The sequence below is a fragment of the Phyllopteryx taeniolatus genome, chromosome 5 (genome assembly GCF_024500385.1).
Source record: "Phyllopteryx taeniolatus isolate TA_2022b chromosome 5, UOR_Ptae_1.2, whole genome shotgun sequence".
NCBI classification, from domain to species: Eukaryota; Metazoa; Chordata; class Actinopteri; order Syngnathiformes; family Syngnathidae; genus Phyllopteryx; species Phyllopteryx taeniolatus.
Window position 1 is genome coordinate 25835153 of NC_084506.1, and position 17848 is coordinate 25853000.

The 17848-nt window shown below is 42.8% G+C and overlaps 1 protein-coding gene across 5 annotated transcripts; it reads right to left on the reverse strand.

Annotated features, from left to right (window-relative positions):
• LOC133478287 (high-affinity choline transporter 1-like) lies at nt 1-17848 on the reverse strand. 5 transcript variants are annotated; one of them, XR_009788647.1, is made up of 10 exons: nt 17697-17848; nt 17027-17229; nt 16824-16937; nt 11537-11692; nt 9250-9398; nt 8972-9118; nt 6380-6533; nt 6029-6246; nt 4146-5964; nt 1-3960 (listed from the first exon to the last, which is right to left on the reverse strand). XR_009788647.1 is itself a non-coding variant. In XM_061774174.1 (10 exons), exons 3-10 carry the CDS (start codon nt 17208-17210, stop codon nt 5446-5448), a joined length of 1641 nt encoding a protein of 546 aa, XP_061630158.1. In that variant the 5' UTR covers nt 17211-17226; nt 17390-17598; nt 17697-17834; the 3' UTR covers nt 1-5445. The 5 variants fall into 5 exon arrangements, 4 of the variants coding, with proteins under 4 accessions (XP_061630158.1, XP_061630157.1, XP_061630155.1 ...); XM_061774174.1 differs by adding an exon at nt 17390-17598 and having other exon boundaries at nt 1-5964; nt 17027-17226; nt 17697-17834; XM_061774173.1 differs by adding an exon at nt 17390-17598 and having other exon boundaries at nt 1-5964; nt 17697-17834.

Genomic DNA, 17848 nt, shown 5'->3' on the forward strand with positions numbered 1-17848 from the left:
TGCATGTTCATTTGTTTCTTTATTTCATAGTAAGTGCCAGGAGCTGGAATATAGGTCCAAATTGCACATATACTGGGTATATGTTCCTGTTGCTGTGTGTGTCCATGTGGGTTGGGACGTTGCATTGTAAACAGAAAAAGAAAACAATTCTGAAAAAAGATGGAGATAAGTCATCTCTTCAGCACAGTAGTTGTGACTTTTCTCCACTTTTATTAACAAGTAGTTAAAAACAAGATATCCATTGCAAAGCAGCCCTGTTTTCAAGCCGCCATATTTTCAGGTGCGTAAACAAAGTCACTCCGTATTTACGTCACAACAGCATGCACAGACAGAACACAGGCTGACTCTTCCGATTGAACCATTTTCATACCTTTTGATCTGTTCAGGGAAAGGAATATTCTACCCCCGTGAAACCGAATGAGCTTGTTTATTCTGACTGAGGTGTGTATAGAGAGCATTTTACGCGGTTCGGGCTTCAAACCCAATTCTAATCCGAATACAAGAGCCATATAAACCCGGCTAATCCTGAAAAATCTGACTTTTTGCTTTATTACCTAGCTGGTTTTTTTTGTTGCAATAATTTTAAGTTAATTAAAATATACAGTATATATGAAAACAAAGATAGCATTGCATAACTTTTGCTACACTGATGAATTGGTTTAGTGTAAAGATATTAAAGATGTCAAATTCGCCCTTGACCCCTTTGATTTTTCTGTATGTGGCCCTTGGCTGAAATAGTCTGAAATTCTCTATGGATTTTAATTTCATAAACATTTTATGTACTTTACTATGAATTTCTCACAGGGGTTTCCCCCCTCATTATTAATATCAAACCTCTGAACTTCAGTTTAAATGTTATGATTTTTCTTTTTAAATGGGGAAGGTTACAGTTTCACGAGAGCATTATTTTTGAAAACCTCCTGAAAATACATTTACACAAGAGTGTCTGATGATGTAGGTAATTCAAACTTGTTACTGGGCTCCCGCTGATGGGCTAACCTGGGGTGTAGATATCAAAGAAAACAGAACAATTTAGCAACCCAGTCCAGATTAGCAGCAGCTACAGTAGTCACTCAAAAACAGTTTTTGTTAAAGAGAATGATTTTATTGACTTTTTTGCCTTGGACCCCAAATCCCCCAGCAATCCCTCAACTGATTAACAGATGTCTTATAAGAGCAACTTCTAACCAGGAAGGGGAACTACACAGAACAACTTTGCTCAAAAGCGCAACTGAAGCGAATGCGTGTTCAGTGTGTATAAATAATCCCACATTCAAACTCTTGTGAGGGACGCAAGTCAGAATGTAGCATTGAAAAAAGTGACGCTGCTATGAATGCTCGGCCGCCCCAAGCTTCTATTGTGACGTTAGCAGACGCCAAGCCAACTGCTGAGCTGTTTTCCATATTTAAATTGGGGAAGATGAGCGATCCAATCACAGCAAAGCTCATTTAAGTGTCACATATTATTGTAAAATCCAGCCATCTCAAATGTCACATGGAAAACGCTACTAGAATGGCTTGAAAAGGGACATTTTGTGCATTTCCCAAATTATCTTGCAAACCCGATAGGACATCAAAGATTATAAATTCAAATAAAATAAATTGATGAAAGGGGACCTTTAACATTTGTATTATTTAGTATGCTGAAAAAAACAAAAGTAGCAGGTAAACCAACTGTTAATCCAACCTAAAGAGATGTTAGTTGCACTTTATTGAAATAACGTGTGAATGCATTTGCCATTAATGGTTCTTTACTGTTTATTTATTAAATCCAGAATTAATTTGACCTGATACGCTTACTGTCCAGTATCCAGGTATTTATTTCAGTCACACTGGGTGAATTTTTGGCTAAAAAGTTATTCAATCGATTTCAAGGCACTGAATGAACCAATATCGTGCTTGAATCGAATCTGCAACCACGAATCGTGGTACAAATCGAATTGTTGTTAAAATGAATCGTTACACCCTTTTTTTTTTTTTTTTTAATCCTGTCCTGTTCAACTCCATGACCATGCAGAATGGTGGATCTGTATGCCTTTTGTGCTGGAACAGTTTTGCTGTGTAACAGGGGACTTTGAAATACCCCCTCTGCTCATTTTTTATTTTCTTAATTATCCTGATGTTTATTGAAAATGCAGCTGGACAGAAAAAGGTTTTAGGGGACAGACAAGAGGGACAGAACGGACAGGGGAAATAGAGGTGTGAACCACAGCAGAACAATAATTAGTCTAGATATTTGACCACAAGTAACGGTAACGTTATTGGTTTTGGATAAAACGTAATTAATTTGTCGAATGCCTGCGTTCACTTCCGGGTTAGTTCGATTTACGTTTTAACGTCACAATCAAACTATCTGTCTCGTAAAAGGGTCTCTTTTTTTGTATGTGTAAAATTGAGGAAAAAGTGACGAAAAACCTCTTATCAGTCTCATAATCTGAAGGTTGCTACATTTATGAAATACGAGCCCTCGATCACAGAGGTTTCTTGTACCTCAAAACACACACATAACACAACAAGGAGTGAAATCAGGGACCTGGCAGTCATAGTAACGGGGGGGATGTGGGTTCTCACTTAGCTGCATGGCGGGCCCCCTGGGCTGGATGACTACTTGGCTTTGGGTCTCCCCTCTCATGACCCGTGGCTGCTCCCTGGGTTCCTTCCCCCCCCCTTATGGTTCCCTTGTCGGGTGCCCCTATCCGCCCTCCTTTCCATCAACAAGGGACACCCTGCCGCCCTCGGTCTAGGCGGGGACTGGCTGCATCCCAGGCCCTGTAGGTTCGGGGGGAGCGTCTGGCTCTCCTGGGGGTGGAGGGGGGTGGTATGAGGGGGGGGGGGGGGGGTTGGCTGAGGGGCTGGCATTGGGTCCCCGTGGCCCCCACCGGGTGGCCAGTTGTCAGGGCGCCTCGCTTCAGTTGTACAGCCAGGTTCACGACCCTTCTCCTGCATGCTTCTTCTCCTGTCCTTGTCCTGTTCTAGCTTGTCCTATCCTTCCATCACAGGTGTAGCACTACAGCCCCATACAACACTCATATTTAATGTTTCATTGTTGTAGATAATGTAATGACTTACTTTTCTCATCCTGTTTACAATTAGTGCTTTGTCTTTTGTCTTTGTTTCTCTCTCCCCTCTAGAAACTTTGTTCTGTTCGACTCTGATTCTCAATAGACTTCAATTATAACACTAAGAAACGACAGCGGAAGCTTAAAAACTCCACTGTGACACAGTAAAACTGTTCCGGCATAAAAGGGATACAGATCTTCCATTCTGCTGGCGACCAGTTCAGGGTGTACCCCGCCTCTCGCCCGAAGATAGCTGGGATATGCTCCAGCAGCCCGCGACCCTAGTGAGGATAAGCGGTAAAGAAAATGGATGGATGGATGGATGAAATTTTATTGACTATTTAATTAAATCTACGAGGGATCTCTAGGAAAACACACAGAGAAGTACAACTACAAAAAGGAAACATGAATAATGGTGAAAGAAATAAAAATAGGCGTACGTAAAGGGAAATAGGACTTTGTGTGTCGCTGGGCTAAAATGAGCGTGAATAGGCTGCAGCTTGTTGCACTAGTAGCAAGTTGGGACTTGTTTGAAGCTAGTATTTTCCCCACTAATCTTTTCACATTTTGGCACCGGTTGTAGTGCTACTCACGACCGTAGATCAGGTGTCCCTGGGAATGGTCTTTCTCCGTGCGTCTCAAGAGGAAAACAAAGCAGGTTTGGTTGAAGAAGAAGATGCACAAAAATAAAACAAAAAGAGGTCCCAAAAGAAAGTTGGTGTCCTGTCGGTGTGCAGTCGTAACTTTCCTGACGATTGAACTTGTGCCGGGGTCGTTCTTGCTCTCAACTGCGTGCGTGACCGGTAAGGAATGCCGGTAGTTGGTTGCTGAGGGTCCGCCAACAGATCACGGCTCAAATCAAGACGAACAGTTCTCAAGTCTTGCAGCTGGACCTGTAAAGCTGACGCAATGACACAGGCATCAAGGCATACATTTGGAATATTTCTGCAGAGTTTGTAAAATATTAAAACAGACATTTATCTTCAGTTAAAGAAACCCCCAATGAGAGTCCACACATTGCAGTAATTCTGAAATGCCAGTGCAGGTCTCCGCACAATGTTCCCAGTGGATGAGAGAGAGTCCAACCTTTTGGTCGCTCTGTCACTTCAAAAGAAGGAAAGGCGTCTTTGATGTCTGGAAGCCAGATTTCGAGGGGAACTGTTGATTAGTTTAAGATACGCCAGGTGTCCTTTACTGGCTGTCTTGCACAGCAGGGTGGCAGCGAAGAATGCAGAGTCTATCAGTAGTGGGGGGTTGATATGACATTTGGGCCAGAGTCACTACAGTTACAACAGTCAAATCATCTTATTTGTGAATGTGGAGGGGACACCCAGTGAGGACATGCAACAACTAACAAATGGAACAAGATGAGAGAGGACAGGATGTGGGAAATGAGCGAGGCAGTGCTACTGATGAGTGGTGCGGTGGGATGCTTTTTATAGTGTCTAAACAACCTGTGAGTTGATATGTTAGCATAACCTGTGTTATTATTAGTGGTCCCAGCACAAACAATTCAACCCTATAGCGCGTCTATGGAACTTATTGATGAATGAACACCATATCACATGCATGTTAGTCAACTGGTGTATGGAGTTGCTGAGTGTTAAATATATTCTAGAAGTTATCATTTATTTGCTTAGCTTGCATTAGTATTATGGACGATTTTAGATGTCTCGCCTTCAAAAAGATGACTCAGCATCATCCGATGGAAGGGCGCCTGGACCAAGGACGTGATCGGATGTGGTCGGGGACGTGACAGGTGTTGGTCCAATGTTTTGTGTTGTGTCTTATTGTTTAGAACATTATGTCTGGGAAAAACCCTCCTATTTTCAAATAAATGCAGGAGCGACGGGAGAGATTGGTTAGAGCGTGTTGAGAGGCTGTGATCTGAACAATCTCCCATACGCCCTCCTCATGAGAAAAAGAAACCAGTGTCTTCATTCCTTTTGTGTCTATTTTTTATAATGTTGGGTAAGATAAATCCAACACTGAGCTGGCACATTGAAAGAGTGGGCCCAGCCCCCTCCACCCACAAAGGGGGGGGGGGTTGGGGCAGGGGAGCCGGTGATCCCAGCCCAAGGGGGATCCAGCCAGGGTGACACCACCCACTCCCCAGGACGGTCCCCTAGCCTAATCGAAGAGCCCCGACAAGTCCCAAAGGGAGGGGCAGGGGTACCGGCTCAGAGCCCTCCACACCACCACCACACCACACCGACCATCCCCCAACGACCAGAACAGGGCACTGAAGGCGGGCCCGTGCAAGGCAGTTACACGCTTATTCCTTTCACTGCAATATAACATACTACTAATGCAACTACTCTATAGAACATATGAAAGAATGTGCCCATAATTATGCCTAAAATCAGGTTTTGCAGATACTATGAGCCTATAAAGCTGTACTAAAGACAAAGTTGTTTTCTTTATTGGAAATTGGTCTCTCCTCCTCTTCTTCTGCTTCCATTTTCTTTTTGAATGCATCCAACACATCCCAGGACTGAGGAATGAGATGGTGAGTGAAACCCAGCTGGAACAGCCAGGACATGGCAATGATAGTTGCCAGAGAAATGAGCACAATCAGAGTCCTGAAGGGAAAGTACTGTGTGATGACACCATCCTCCTCCCTCCAGCCCGGGTAGAGCAGCACAGGAGTGATGCCGAGCGCTGGCTCGCCGCTCAGCCCGCGCAGCAGCAGACCTATCACGTAGCCACTGATGGCGCCGTAGCAATTGGCAGAGCGGAGGTGTACCACACAAACCAGCTGCGGGGCGATAATGCAATAAAGTAAGTCGGTCGCGAGCACCCAGAGCGCAATGATGCTGCTCCTGTTAAAGGCCAGACCAGTTCCAGCCAGGCCCACCAGTAGCACAGTAATCCTGATCACCCACTGCAGCTCCCTTTCTGATGCCTGTAGATAAAAAAAAATATGTAAGTGTGTTGCCTCACTCGCACGCACGCACGCACGCACAAACCTGCTTTCTCAAAGTCGCCTTGTATAGGTTTTGGGTGAACATGGAGCCTGAAGACAACAATGCAGAGTCCATGGAGGACATAACTGCTGCTGCTATAGCACCAATTCCCAACACTGACATCCAGTTGGGTGTGATGTAGGACAAAACCAGTGGGAGGATATTTCCTGCCTCCCCACGCTCATGAGGTGGCGGTAGACCATATTCTGTCTGGTTCCAGTCTTACGGAGCGTAAGACAGCATGGAGGAGGCACAAGAAATAATGGTAATGGGGGAAAATAGTATGTAAGTGGCAGAGTTATTTCTCATCTATACTTCGCATGGTTACGTGTTAAAGGGTGTGTGTGTGTGTACCTGCAGAAGCAGCCACAGCGCCAATGATGATTGAAGGGATTCCCATAATAAAAACAAATCCACCAGCAGCAAAACAGGTGACCTGAGCCTGAGTCGAGGAGGACGCTGCAAGAATCCTCTGGAATAGAGCCTGATACGCCAGTCCCCCGATAGCCTACGGTACAAATAAGTATGGTCAGTTCATCAAGTAGTGTATCATTTATGGATTTAATAACATGGATCAAAAATGTTCGTATGGGTGTGTTTGCATTTATCTATTGGGATAGAAGGGGTGGGTTTTTGTATTCTTCTTGCTATTTTAATTGTCTATTTTCATCTCTGTGAAGCACTTTAGGTTGCATTCCTTGTGTATGAAAAGTGGTATAAAAATATTTGATCGATTGATTGATGTGGGCAATGACAGTTAGACCTGGAAAGGTGTGATTGGGAGGAACAGCCCCCGATTTGCGTGGTGCTTTGTTATTGGACGTCTGTACTCGTCACGGATTGTCCATAATGAACACCATGTTCAAACATGAAGGTGTCCATTCCTACACTTGGAACCAGGACAGTTTGATGATTGGCTTTGTGGTTGTGTCATCAGACTTGTGGCCGCATGCATTTCTTATATACTGAGGTGAAGAGGGGGCGCAGGTGTCAACCGATTACCACCTGGTGGTGTGTTGACTCCGATGATGGGGGAAGATGCTGGTCTGACCTGGCCGGCCAAATGTATTGTGAGGGTCTGCTGGGAACATCTACTTATAACGTCCCCCGTCATAAGTAGTTTCCAACTCCGACCTCAAGCAGCACTTCGCCCACATCCTGGGGAAAACGGGGGACATTGAGTCCGAGTGGACCATGTTTCGCGCCTCCATTGTCGTGGTGGCCGACCGGAGTAGTGGACGTAAGGTGGTCAATTCCTGTTGTGGCGGCAATCCCAGAAATTGCTGGTGGACATCAGCGCTGAGGGATGTTGTCAACCTGAAGGATTCCTATCAGGCCCTTTTGGCCTGTGGGTCTCCGCAGGCAGCTGATAGGTAATGGCAGGCCAAGTGGAATGGAGCTTCGGTGGTTGCTGAGGCACAAATATGGATAGGAGGAGTTCGGTGAGGCCATGGAGAAAGACATCCAGATGGCTTTGAGGAAATTCTGTTCCACCATTCAACTTCTAAGGAGGGGAAAGCAGTGCACCATCAACACTGTGCATAGTGTAGACGAGCACTGTTGACCTTGACTCTGGATGTTTTAAGTCGGGAGAATAGTTCGAAGACCAAGGTGGTTAAAATGTTCCTCGGTGGCAGGGACCCAGGGCTGGATGAGATCCGCCCAAAGTTCCTAAAAGCTCTGGATGTTGTGGGACTGTCCTGATTGACACGCCTCTGCAACATCGCATGGACATTGGAAGCATGGGGTACCGGCCCCCTTGATACGGGCTGTTCGGTCCCTGCATGACCAGTGTCAAGAGTTTGGTTCGCATTGCTGGCAGTAAATCACATTTGTTTCCAGTGAAGGTTGTCACTGATTCTGTTCATTACCTTTGTTAACAGAATTTCTATGCACAGCCTAGGCGTTGAGGTTCTCTGATTTGGTGACCTCAGTAATAGGTCTTTGCATTTTGCAGTTCTGCTGGCTTCATTAAACTGTGATCGTCAACTCTCACTGGAATGATTCGGAGCCGAGTGGGAAGCAGTTGGGATGAGAATCACCACCTTCTAATCTGAGGCCATGGTGCCAAGTCGGAAAAGGGTGGCGTGCCATCGCTGGGTCGAGGAAGAGATTCTGCCCCAAGTGAAGGAGTTCAAGTATCTCTGGGTCTTGTTCATGAGTGAGGGGAAAAAAATGGAGCAGATCAGTGCACCGTCAACAGTAATGCAGACTCTGAATCGGTCTGTTATGGTTAAGAGGGAGCTGAGCCAAAAGGCAAGGCTCTCGATTTACCTGTCGATCTGCATTCCTACCCTCACCTATAATTTCAATGATTTTAACAAATGGCTGCAATATAACAAAGAGTGAAAAATTTAAGAGGGCCTGAAAACTTTCCGTACCCACTGTACAGTCATGTAAAATTGAGCTGCAGTTCATATATTTTGGTAAGTATGGTATAAGGTGTATTGTTGATTATAACGAGCATATAAATCACGTATAAAACTACATTCTATTCATACATAGGTCAGCGATACAGGGAAAGTTTGAATATTATAGATTACTACATAGAGGCATTTACAGTAAATATGGTATTGTGACAAGAAAGTGTATTTGGAAATTGGAATATGGTTGATAGGATTATATTTTATTTTTATAGATTGTAAATATTAATATTCCTAAATAGTGTTGATATATTAATAATGAAATAATGATAAAGGGGTAGGACGAGATACATTTATTCAAGTACCGGTATTTCTAAGCAGGCAACTTATTACCCGTTTATTTGGATTTTGGAAAAAAATTTTTTTTTGTATTTGCTGATATTTTGTTTTTGTTCCCACAAGTTACCGTATTATAGTTTTTGAAGTATTGTCCTTTTTATTTTTATACATGTTGGAAATAAATTAAAGAGCAACAGTATAACATTTATATCAAGATTTCTGATGAAATAAAATTTGATCTGACCATCACGAAAAAGTTATCCATCCACTTTCCTGCATCCTCAAGCTTCACCTCTCCTACCCATGAGTGGATGCTTGACTGGTTGAAATAGGCTGTTTGTGAGAGGTCAGTCACCGCAGGACTGAGAAACATAAATGGAATACAAAGCCACTGCAACAAAAACAGACATTGGTTAGTCACAGCAACAAGTAAAAAAAAGAAAACTCTCAACAAAGGCTGCCTTGACATTCTCCAATGGCACGACCACAATCACACAACCTACAGATTTCATGACAGCTTACCAGACAAACAAATATGAAGGAGAGTTGGATGATATCAGTGTATGCAACTGCGTAGAGGCCTCCTAATAAAGTGTAGATGATAGAGACACCCGCAGAGATCGGGATGGAGATTGTAGATGATATTTCAAGGACGATGCTCATCATCCCCCCTAGAATGGAAACCACAAGCAATATGAAATCAAAGGTGTATCCGGCTCAATTGATTTAGGGGCCCTCAGTTTCTGCCAGTAATATTGATTATTGACCACTACAAATTCTTTGCAGCGTGCAGGTCTGGCAGTATTGTTTACATGATCCTATTGGTAGCCTGACATTTCTTTACCCATATACATTTTTAACCCCACAAGAGAATGCACATTCACCTCCAAGAGTGAACTTTGCACAAAACCTTATGTGAAAAAGCACTGGGTGGGATACTGTCAAGTCCTGCTAAGTATCACTAAGTCATCTGGTTTATTATTTTTGGTATTTAAAAAAACAACAACTCTAATTTCAATGTGGTGCAAGAACAAAAACAAAGTAAAACAAAATTAATTACATTAAATACATACAAATAAAAATGAATTAAATGTCAAGCAAAAATACTTAAATAATAATGCAACTGAACACAGGTACCTGAAACAAGGTGACAAAATGATTGAAAAAAGTGTGAATAAATAGCTGCTCTTAAAATTATGTAAATGTATGTACCGTATTTTCCAGACTATAAGTCGCACCAGCCAAAAAATACATAATAAAGAAGGAAAAACCATATATAAGACGCATAGGTATAAGTCGCATTTTGGGGGGGAAATTTATTTGATAAAATCCAACACCAAGAACAGACATTAAAATAAAAATAGAGAATAGAATAGAGAACAAGCTGAATAGGTGTACGGTAAGCTAACGTAACACATTCAGCTAACGTTACATGACGCATAAACAACGAACTGAGAACGTGCCTGGTATGTTAACGTAACATACTAACTCCGGAGGTAGACTATGCGCCGCTTCCTCTTCTACGTCGCTTTCGTCACTCATTGTCAGCTGCAGATACACAGGCCTAGAGCGCCCTCTTGCGGTTGTCAGTGTGCAAATAACGTGAAATTATATATTTTTAATTGATTTCACATTTAAATCGCATCCCCGGCCAAACTATGAAAAAAACTGCGATTTATAAGACCAAAAATACGGTAAGTATGTGCAAAAGCTTTGTAATTTAAGAAATATATAAAGAAGCTAACTTAATCCAAACATTTGTTTTTTTATTTTACTATTCTTATTCCTCCATACAGTGTTACTTTGAGATATCAGTTTAATTTGTTCCCTGACATCACTCATAACTCAAAACACTATCTCAAATCAGCTTTCCCTATTGAAATGAATAGTTATGCCATTATACCGTCCCAGGGGTTTTTAAGAGAAAAATAGCACTCCTATTTTATAAAAACATTACAGTAAAAAAAATAAAATAAAAAATAACATACAGTAATGACATAATTAAATACTTTTTGTTACACTTTCTCCTTCAATGCACATGTGCCGCTCATTCTGGTGTGCGTGCCTTGGCCAACTGGCTGCAGACTCCAGACAGAGGGAAATACTGTACTGGAGTCTCAGCTCCTCTCTCGGTTTCTCAGTATGGGAGTAATATTTGTCATTCGTTGCAGAGGATAAAGAGTATACGCCTGTGTATATTGTTAAATTATCTTGCTAAATGTGTTGCTCCACCATTTGTGTTTAGATATGCATTGCTTAAAGGGTCAAAACACTGTGACACAGTTGATGGTAACTATTAGGCCGTGTGTCTATGGTGTTTCCCGTTGTATGCGAGAGGACGTAATACTTTTTGTTTTATGTTTACTTTGACAGTAACCTTCAGCTGAGAGTGGAAATAAACATCTTAAAGACTCTTTTATGAAGAATATTTATAAATTACTGTATATCTGCTAAACAGCTGCATATTTTGAAGTGAGTTGAGTCAGCTGTCACCAAACAGCTGACATGCTCGTATCTCAAGTGCGGAACATTTTCTTTGGGGGGGGGGGGGGGGTCGCCCTCACACGCCGTGACTGTTGACAATGTAGCAAATTTATGACAAACTACAAATTAACCTAAACATTTAGGGATAATATGGATTTAGTTGGTCATTACTGTACTGTATTTCCATTATTATTATTATTATCACCCACCCACAGCTCTTTCAGAACAAAAGGTTAAGGGCATTTTAATACACCTGCACCCGACACTTGTAAAATGATGGCTACGACCCTGCCTATGACAGTAGGTGTTAAAAGCAATTACTAACCTAGAGCAGCAAGGATGCAGGCCACCCACAAAATATCACTGACCAGAGCAGGAAGTAAAATTGCTGTCGTGAACAATTGCCCGTAGCGATGCTGAAATGGGTCCAACATGGTGACGTAGCATTTGGACCTCATTGGTTTGGCAAAAAACAATCCTGCTGGAAAAACACAAGACATACCAGAGAAATAAGTGTTTTATAACATCAACAACAAAAATTAGCCGTTAGCTTGAAGCTGCGAGTGAAAGCTATCCCCGCGACATCAGGACTTGCGGTTAAAATCACTCATGAGTACAGTTGCTGCGTAGTACGCCGTTCCTTGCGCAAACGAATCACTCAGCGTACTAGTACGGCGCTCCTTAGCGGATCACAAACGAAGAAGTTCAACGAACGAATCTCTCGTGTCTAACGGATCGCGAAATATAATTTAAATGAACTAACCACTCTTCAGTTCCTCAATACACCAGCTAACTGAACAAATAACTCAGTTCACTTAAGTCCCTCCCCTGAACGAATTAGTGTTGTTACATTTGCGAACGTTTTTTCTTTTTAGTGAACGAACTGAACCGGATCAGTTTATGAAATGATTCGTTCATTTAGCCTGGCCGCCGCAGAAACGGAACCGACGTACAGACAAGAACTTAAATGCGCGAAGCCGACAGTGAAAACAGTGAAAAAGTGGACCAATGAAGCAAAGATGGAACTTCAAAGCTGTTTAGACTGCACAGACTGGAGTGTCTTTGAAAATTCAGCTGGCAGCCTGGATGAATATACGGACACTGTTACATCCTATATCACTATTTCTGTGAAGATGTTTGTGTACCAACAAAGTCATTTAGCACATTCAACAACAACAAGCCGTGGTTCACTGCCAAACTTAAGCAGCTTTGCCAAGCTAAGGAGGATGCATATCAAAGCGGGGACAGGGCCCTGTATAATCGCGCTAGAAACCTGCTGACTTAAGAAATTAACATTGCAAAGAGAAACTATGCAGCAAAGTTGGAAAAACAGTTTACCACTAACAACTCTAAATCAGTCTGTATGCATTACAATCGCTGACCAATTACAGGCGACGATCCCCCCAAGCTGAGAACAATAGCACACTAGCCAACGACTTGAATACCTTCTACTGCAGATTTGAAAAGGACACTTTCACACCCCACACCCACACAGCTGCACCACCAACCACAATCACACCTCTGACTTCTGCGTTGACCATCCACGAACAGGACGTGAGACGCATCTTCAAACAACAAAAGATTAACAAAGCAGCAATCCCAGACCTTGTGTCCCCATCCTGCCTCAAAGTCTGCACGGACCAGCTCTCTCCTGTCTTCACACAAATCTTAAATAGATCTCTGGAACTGTGCAAAGTACCATCCTGTTTCAAACGCTCCACCATCATCCCAGTCCCCAAAAAACCTGCAATCTCTGGTCTGAATGACTACAGGCCTATCACCTTGACATCTGTGGTCATGAAGTCATTTGAACGTCTCGTGCTGGACCACCTCAAGAGCGTCACAGGTCCCCTGCTGGACCCCCTGCAGTTTGCCTACGGAGCGAACAGGTCTGCGGATGATGCAGTCAACATGGGACTGCACTTCATCCTAGAACACCTCGACAGTGCAGGGACCTACGCGAGGATCCTGTTCGTGGACTTCAGCTCAGCGTTCAACACCATCATCCCTGAACTCCTTTCCTCCAAGCTTCTCCAGCTCAGCGTTTCACCCGCCATCTGCCAGTGGATTTACAGCTTCCTGACGGGCAGGACACAGCAGGTGAGGCTGGTGGAGGCCACCTCATCCACACGCAGCATCAGCACTGGGGCACCCCAAGGTTGTGTCCTCTCTTCGCTGCTCTTCTCTCTCTACACGACCGACTGCACCTCAACGCACCCGGCTGTCAAACCCCTGAAGTTTGCAAATGACACCACTGTCATCGGCCTCATCAAGAACGGTGATGAGTCTGCATATCGACAGGAAGTGGAGTGGCTGGAGCTGTGGTGCGGCCGACACAACCTGGAGCTGAACAAGACTGTAGAGATGATCGTGGACTTCAGGAGGCATCCTTCGCCACAGCTGCCCCTCACGTTGTCCAGCTGCCTTGTGTCAAACGTTGAGACCTTCAAGTTCCTGGGAATTACAGTCTCTAAGGACCTGAAGTGGGCGACCAACATCAACTCCGTTCTCAAAAAGTCCCAGCAGAGGATGTACTTCCTGCGGCTTCTGAGGAAGCACGGCCTACCACAGGAGCTGCTGAGGCAGTTCTACACAGCGGTCATCGAATCAGTCCTGTGTTCTTCCATCACAGTCTGGTTTGGTGCTGCTACAAAAAAGGACAAACTCTGACTGCAACGGACAATCAAAAGTGCTGAAAGGATTGTCGATAGCCCCCTACCCACCCTTGAGGACTTGCACGCTGCCAGAACTAAGACAAGAGCGTGCAAAATCCTCTCGGACCCTCCACATCCCGGTCACCGGCTCTTCCAGCTCCTCCCCTCAGGTAGGCGCTACCGATCAATGCAAACTAGAACTAGCAGACATTCAAACAGCTTCTTCCCTCTTGCAATAAATTTCTTAAACACCTAACCTACAATTCCATGACAACATGCTGGCAATTTTTTGTCTTGAGTTTGTTGTCACATTTCTGTGGGGCCAATTATATATTACTCGTGCACTCACTGTAGTAGTCTCACCACGCTGCACTATTTGCATATCTGTTGTTGACCAATACTGGCCACTCATGCCCAAGTAGCATCTGCTCCATTTGCACACTGACTGAGGAGTATCTGCAACATTTGCACAATCAACATTGTCCCAGATTATCGCACTACTCGCTTGAAGTCTCGGCGCCCTTTGCACAATGGTCATTGCACTATTAGTTTTTCAAACTGCTCTAAGTGCTAGAGGACTCTTTTTGCACAATTGTCAAAAAAAATAAAAATGTACCGGCATTACCAGATAACTAGCAACCCTTTATTGCTCAGTGACTGTTTTTTGTCAATGTCTTTATGTCTCAAAAGTGTTCTCTGTCATTTGACTGTTGTCGCACTAGAGCGGCTCCAACTACCGGAGACAAATTCCTTGCGTGTTTTTTGGACATACTTGGCAAATAAAGATGATTCTGATTCTGAACTGCTGAAGCGTTCTGTCACTCACTTCTGAATCTTCGGTGAATGACCAATGTGCAGCCAGCATGCAGGCGGGGGCGGGACTTCATTAAACGTACTGCCATGTGATTTGCGATTCACCAGCGTTGTCACTCACTTCTGCGAATGACCAATGAGCAGCCAGCGTCAGGCAGCGCCGTACCGGCGGGGGAGGGACTTTAGTGAACTGATTGATTCGTTCAGTGAACTGGTGTACTGAAGAACTGAATAGTGATTCGTTCGTTGACCTTCGTTTGTGATCCGCTAAGGAGCGATGGACTAGTACGATGAGTGATTCGTTTGCTCAAGGAACGGCGTACAACGCCGTGAACGTACTGAGTGATTTTAACTGCAAGTCCTCACGGGGATAGTTTTTACTAGCACGGGGATAGTTTTTACTAGCAGCCGTTTCTTCAAGCTAACTGCTTATGTTGAGTCAGTCAAGCAGTGATTATTAAATCTTTTTATTTATAATAATAATACATTAAACTTATACAGCAAGATATTCAGCTTTCCACTAATCAGATGACAATAACCGTAAGGTGAGTGAGCAGCCCGGGCGGCGGGGTCTGGTGTCAGCGATGCTGTCCACCATGGTGGAATGGAGAAAAGTCAAAAGTCATGGAAACAAACACCTAAGGTACTTTTGCAGCGGAACACATAGTCCAGGACTGAATCATCCACACAAGCTCGAACGGCCTATAAGGCTGCTCTTAGATCAAGAGACACATTAAGCTATGTTTGCTTGCTGTGCTGGCTGACTTGAGCACGCAATGTGCGCCATATTCACTGATATCACTCTCGAGTGTACGGATTGCTTTCAGTGGATTTCTAATTGTATGATGTCAGTTGCACTTAAAATAGTGTACGATAAATATAAGGCTAAAATAATGCATAGATTGATTGATCATAGATTTCTCTTAAATATTTCATATTAAAGGGAAATAAGAACATGGTTGTATGTTAAGAATGTAACGTTAAAATAGCAGTGACAGCTTTATTTACATGTATTTATAGTGGGGAAATGTGAAACAATCTCAGGCTGGTGCTTGATGTTATAGTAATTACAAATGTGTGTTATGTTTTCATTACCTACACTTATTTACAATAGGATTTTTTTCCCAAAAGTTTAATACTAAATCTAATTCAAATTAGACTACTGAATGCCAAAATAAAAGATGAAGCTTGGTTTGTTATTGAGTGAAATCCAGAAGAACTCTTTGGTGGATGAATCCATCTTTTTCAAGTTCGGAAGTGTTTACAATAACATGACAACTAAAATGGAAAAGATAGCATAGCTTCAAACGTAAAGCAATTCCCAATTAATATCACTGCAAATTGAATTATCAAACAAGTTTCATGCCCTCTGTGGGGGGAGGGGTGAATATATTGATGTTAACCCAGAGAACTTTGTAAACGTCAAAACGACCTAAACTGTCCATAACACAGGGCAAGCAAAAACAGGAGAATGATGTTCAACTATGACAACTATTTGGCTTTGACGTGCTAATAATGTATCAGTGTAGTCTGCCATTCATGGAGAAATATGTAAATCAGACATACTGTTGCGTCTCCTTTTGTACATAGCTTGTGTGTGGGACTCAATAACTTTTCCGAGAGCCACTTTATGGTCCTACCACGGTCAATCAGAAGATACATGCGATAAAAACGGGAACATAGACAAAAGAAATGCAGATAACTATGACAATATTGCACTTCAACCCCTGTCCTCATGCTCACCTTTTCACTTGCAATGAAATCTTTGTGAAACAGTCATTAAGTGCGGCTACTCTTGATCTTCTGCTCAATTCCAGCAGTATTAACATGTTCTACAAGTATGTTTTGTATTTAAAATGTTTTTACAATCCATTATTTTTGCTTCTGCTATTCTTTGATCCTAAATTCACACAGATTCCTTAGTTTTTTAAATACTATTCAATTCTGTGTTTTTTACGGCATAATCCTATTTTAAACAAAAGATGGGAACACAAACACCATTAATCGGTTTATTTTGAGTCGGATTTCCCCGATCAAAGTCTGCAAAGGCCCATTCATCGGCTGTGTATCCTGAGTCATTATCCTATGGTGTGGGATGCGTTAAGACAGAGTGAAAAGCACAAAGGATTCTCATTTTATACTTACCAATAAAAAAATTTAAAAAAAATGCAAGAGGCCCAAAACCCCAAAGGAGACCTTGATCTGGAGAGTAAACAGCTTCAGCAGTCCCCATAATATAAGCTCCACCAACCCATGTTGCTAAAACAAAACAGATATGAGAAACAAAAGTCAGGAGTTTAAAAAAAGTATCACAAAGTGAAAAACGTAAGGGGAAAAAAAAGTCTTACCCGTCATGGTAAACACACCAATCACTACATTGATATTGCGGCCTCCGATGATGGCGACTTCGCTCTTTTTTCCAGTACATTTCTTCTCTAATTGCTTCGATTTGCGCGAGGCAAAGATCCCAGTTAGCAGGATAACCAAATAAAAGACAACCACAGCCACAAGTCCAGTCACGTGCACTGCCATGCTTTCCAAACCACCACTGCTGAGGGACACAACACAACAACCACAAGGTTTACAAGCTGGACATGACAGTATTAAGACATGAAAGCGAGATACAATTTAAATGAATTGTTTGTGTATTTCTACAAAAGCAATTTAAATCATGACTTATTTACGACAATAGCAGTAACATTTCCACTTACAACAAGCTGCAACATGTCTGGGGGAGTAAATCCTCCTCTCGCGCAATGAATCATCACATAGTATGCAAACTACAGGTGTCCTTGTCGTTACTCGTTTATAACTTGAAAGTGAATGCCAAGAATGCATTCCAGAAATGTGTTTGTACTTGGGGATGACGTGAACACATTTTACATTTCTGAGAAAATTAGTCTGAGAAGCTAGCAAGATGCTGTAATGCAAAAACATACACAATAACGAGTTGAAAAAAATCTAGGAAATCACATCTATTAATTCAACTTGAAATGAATTGGAATTTGTTGAACTCACCGGTCCGTGAGGCGTTCAAAGGACTTCTGCTCTTGTTGATTGCTTTTTCTTCCTTTGAAATCTGCCACTCCACCCCTCCCAAGCCTGACACCAAAACACCCACACCTGCAACCACCCCAAGCTGTCTTGCGCTTTTAAAAAATGTGTGCGTG

Coding starts and splice junctions, on each gene's coding strand:
- LOC133478287 (XM_061774171.1), bottom strand. CDS start 17,210: ATGGCAGTGCACGTGACTGGACTTGTGGCTGTGGTTGTCTTTTATTTG. Junction 11,693..16,823: donor TTTTTTAAATTTTTTTATTG/GTAAGTATAAAA, acceptor GTGTTTTTCCAG/CAGGATTGTTTTTTGCCAAA. Junction 6,247..6,379: donor CGCTGTGGCTGCTTCTGCAG/GTACACACACAC, acceptor ACGCTCCGTAAG/ACTGGAACCAGACAGAATAT.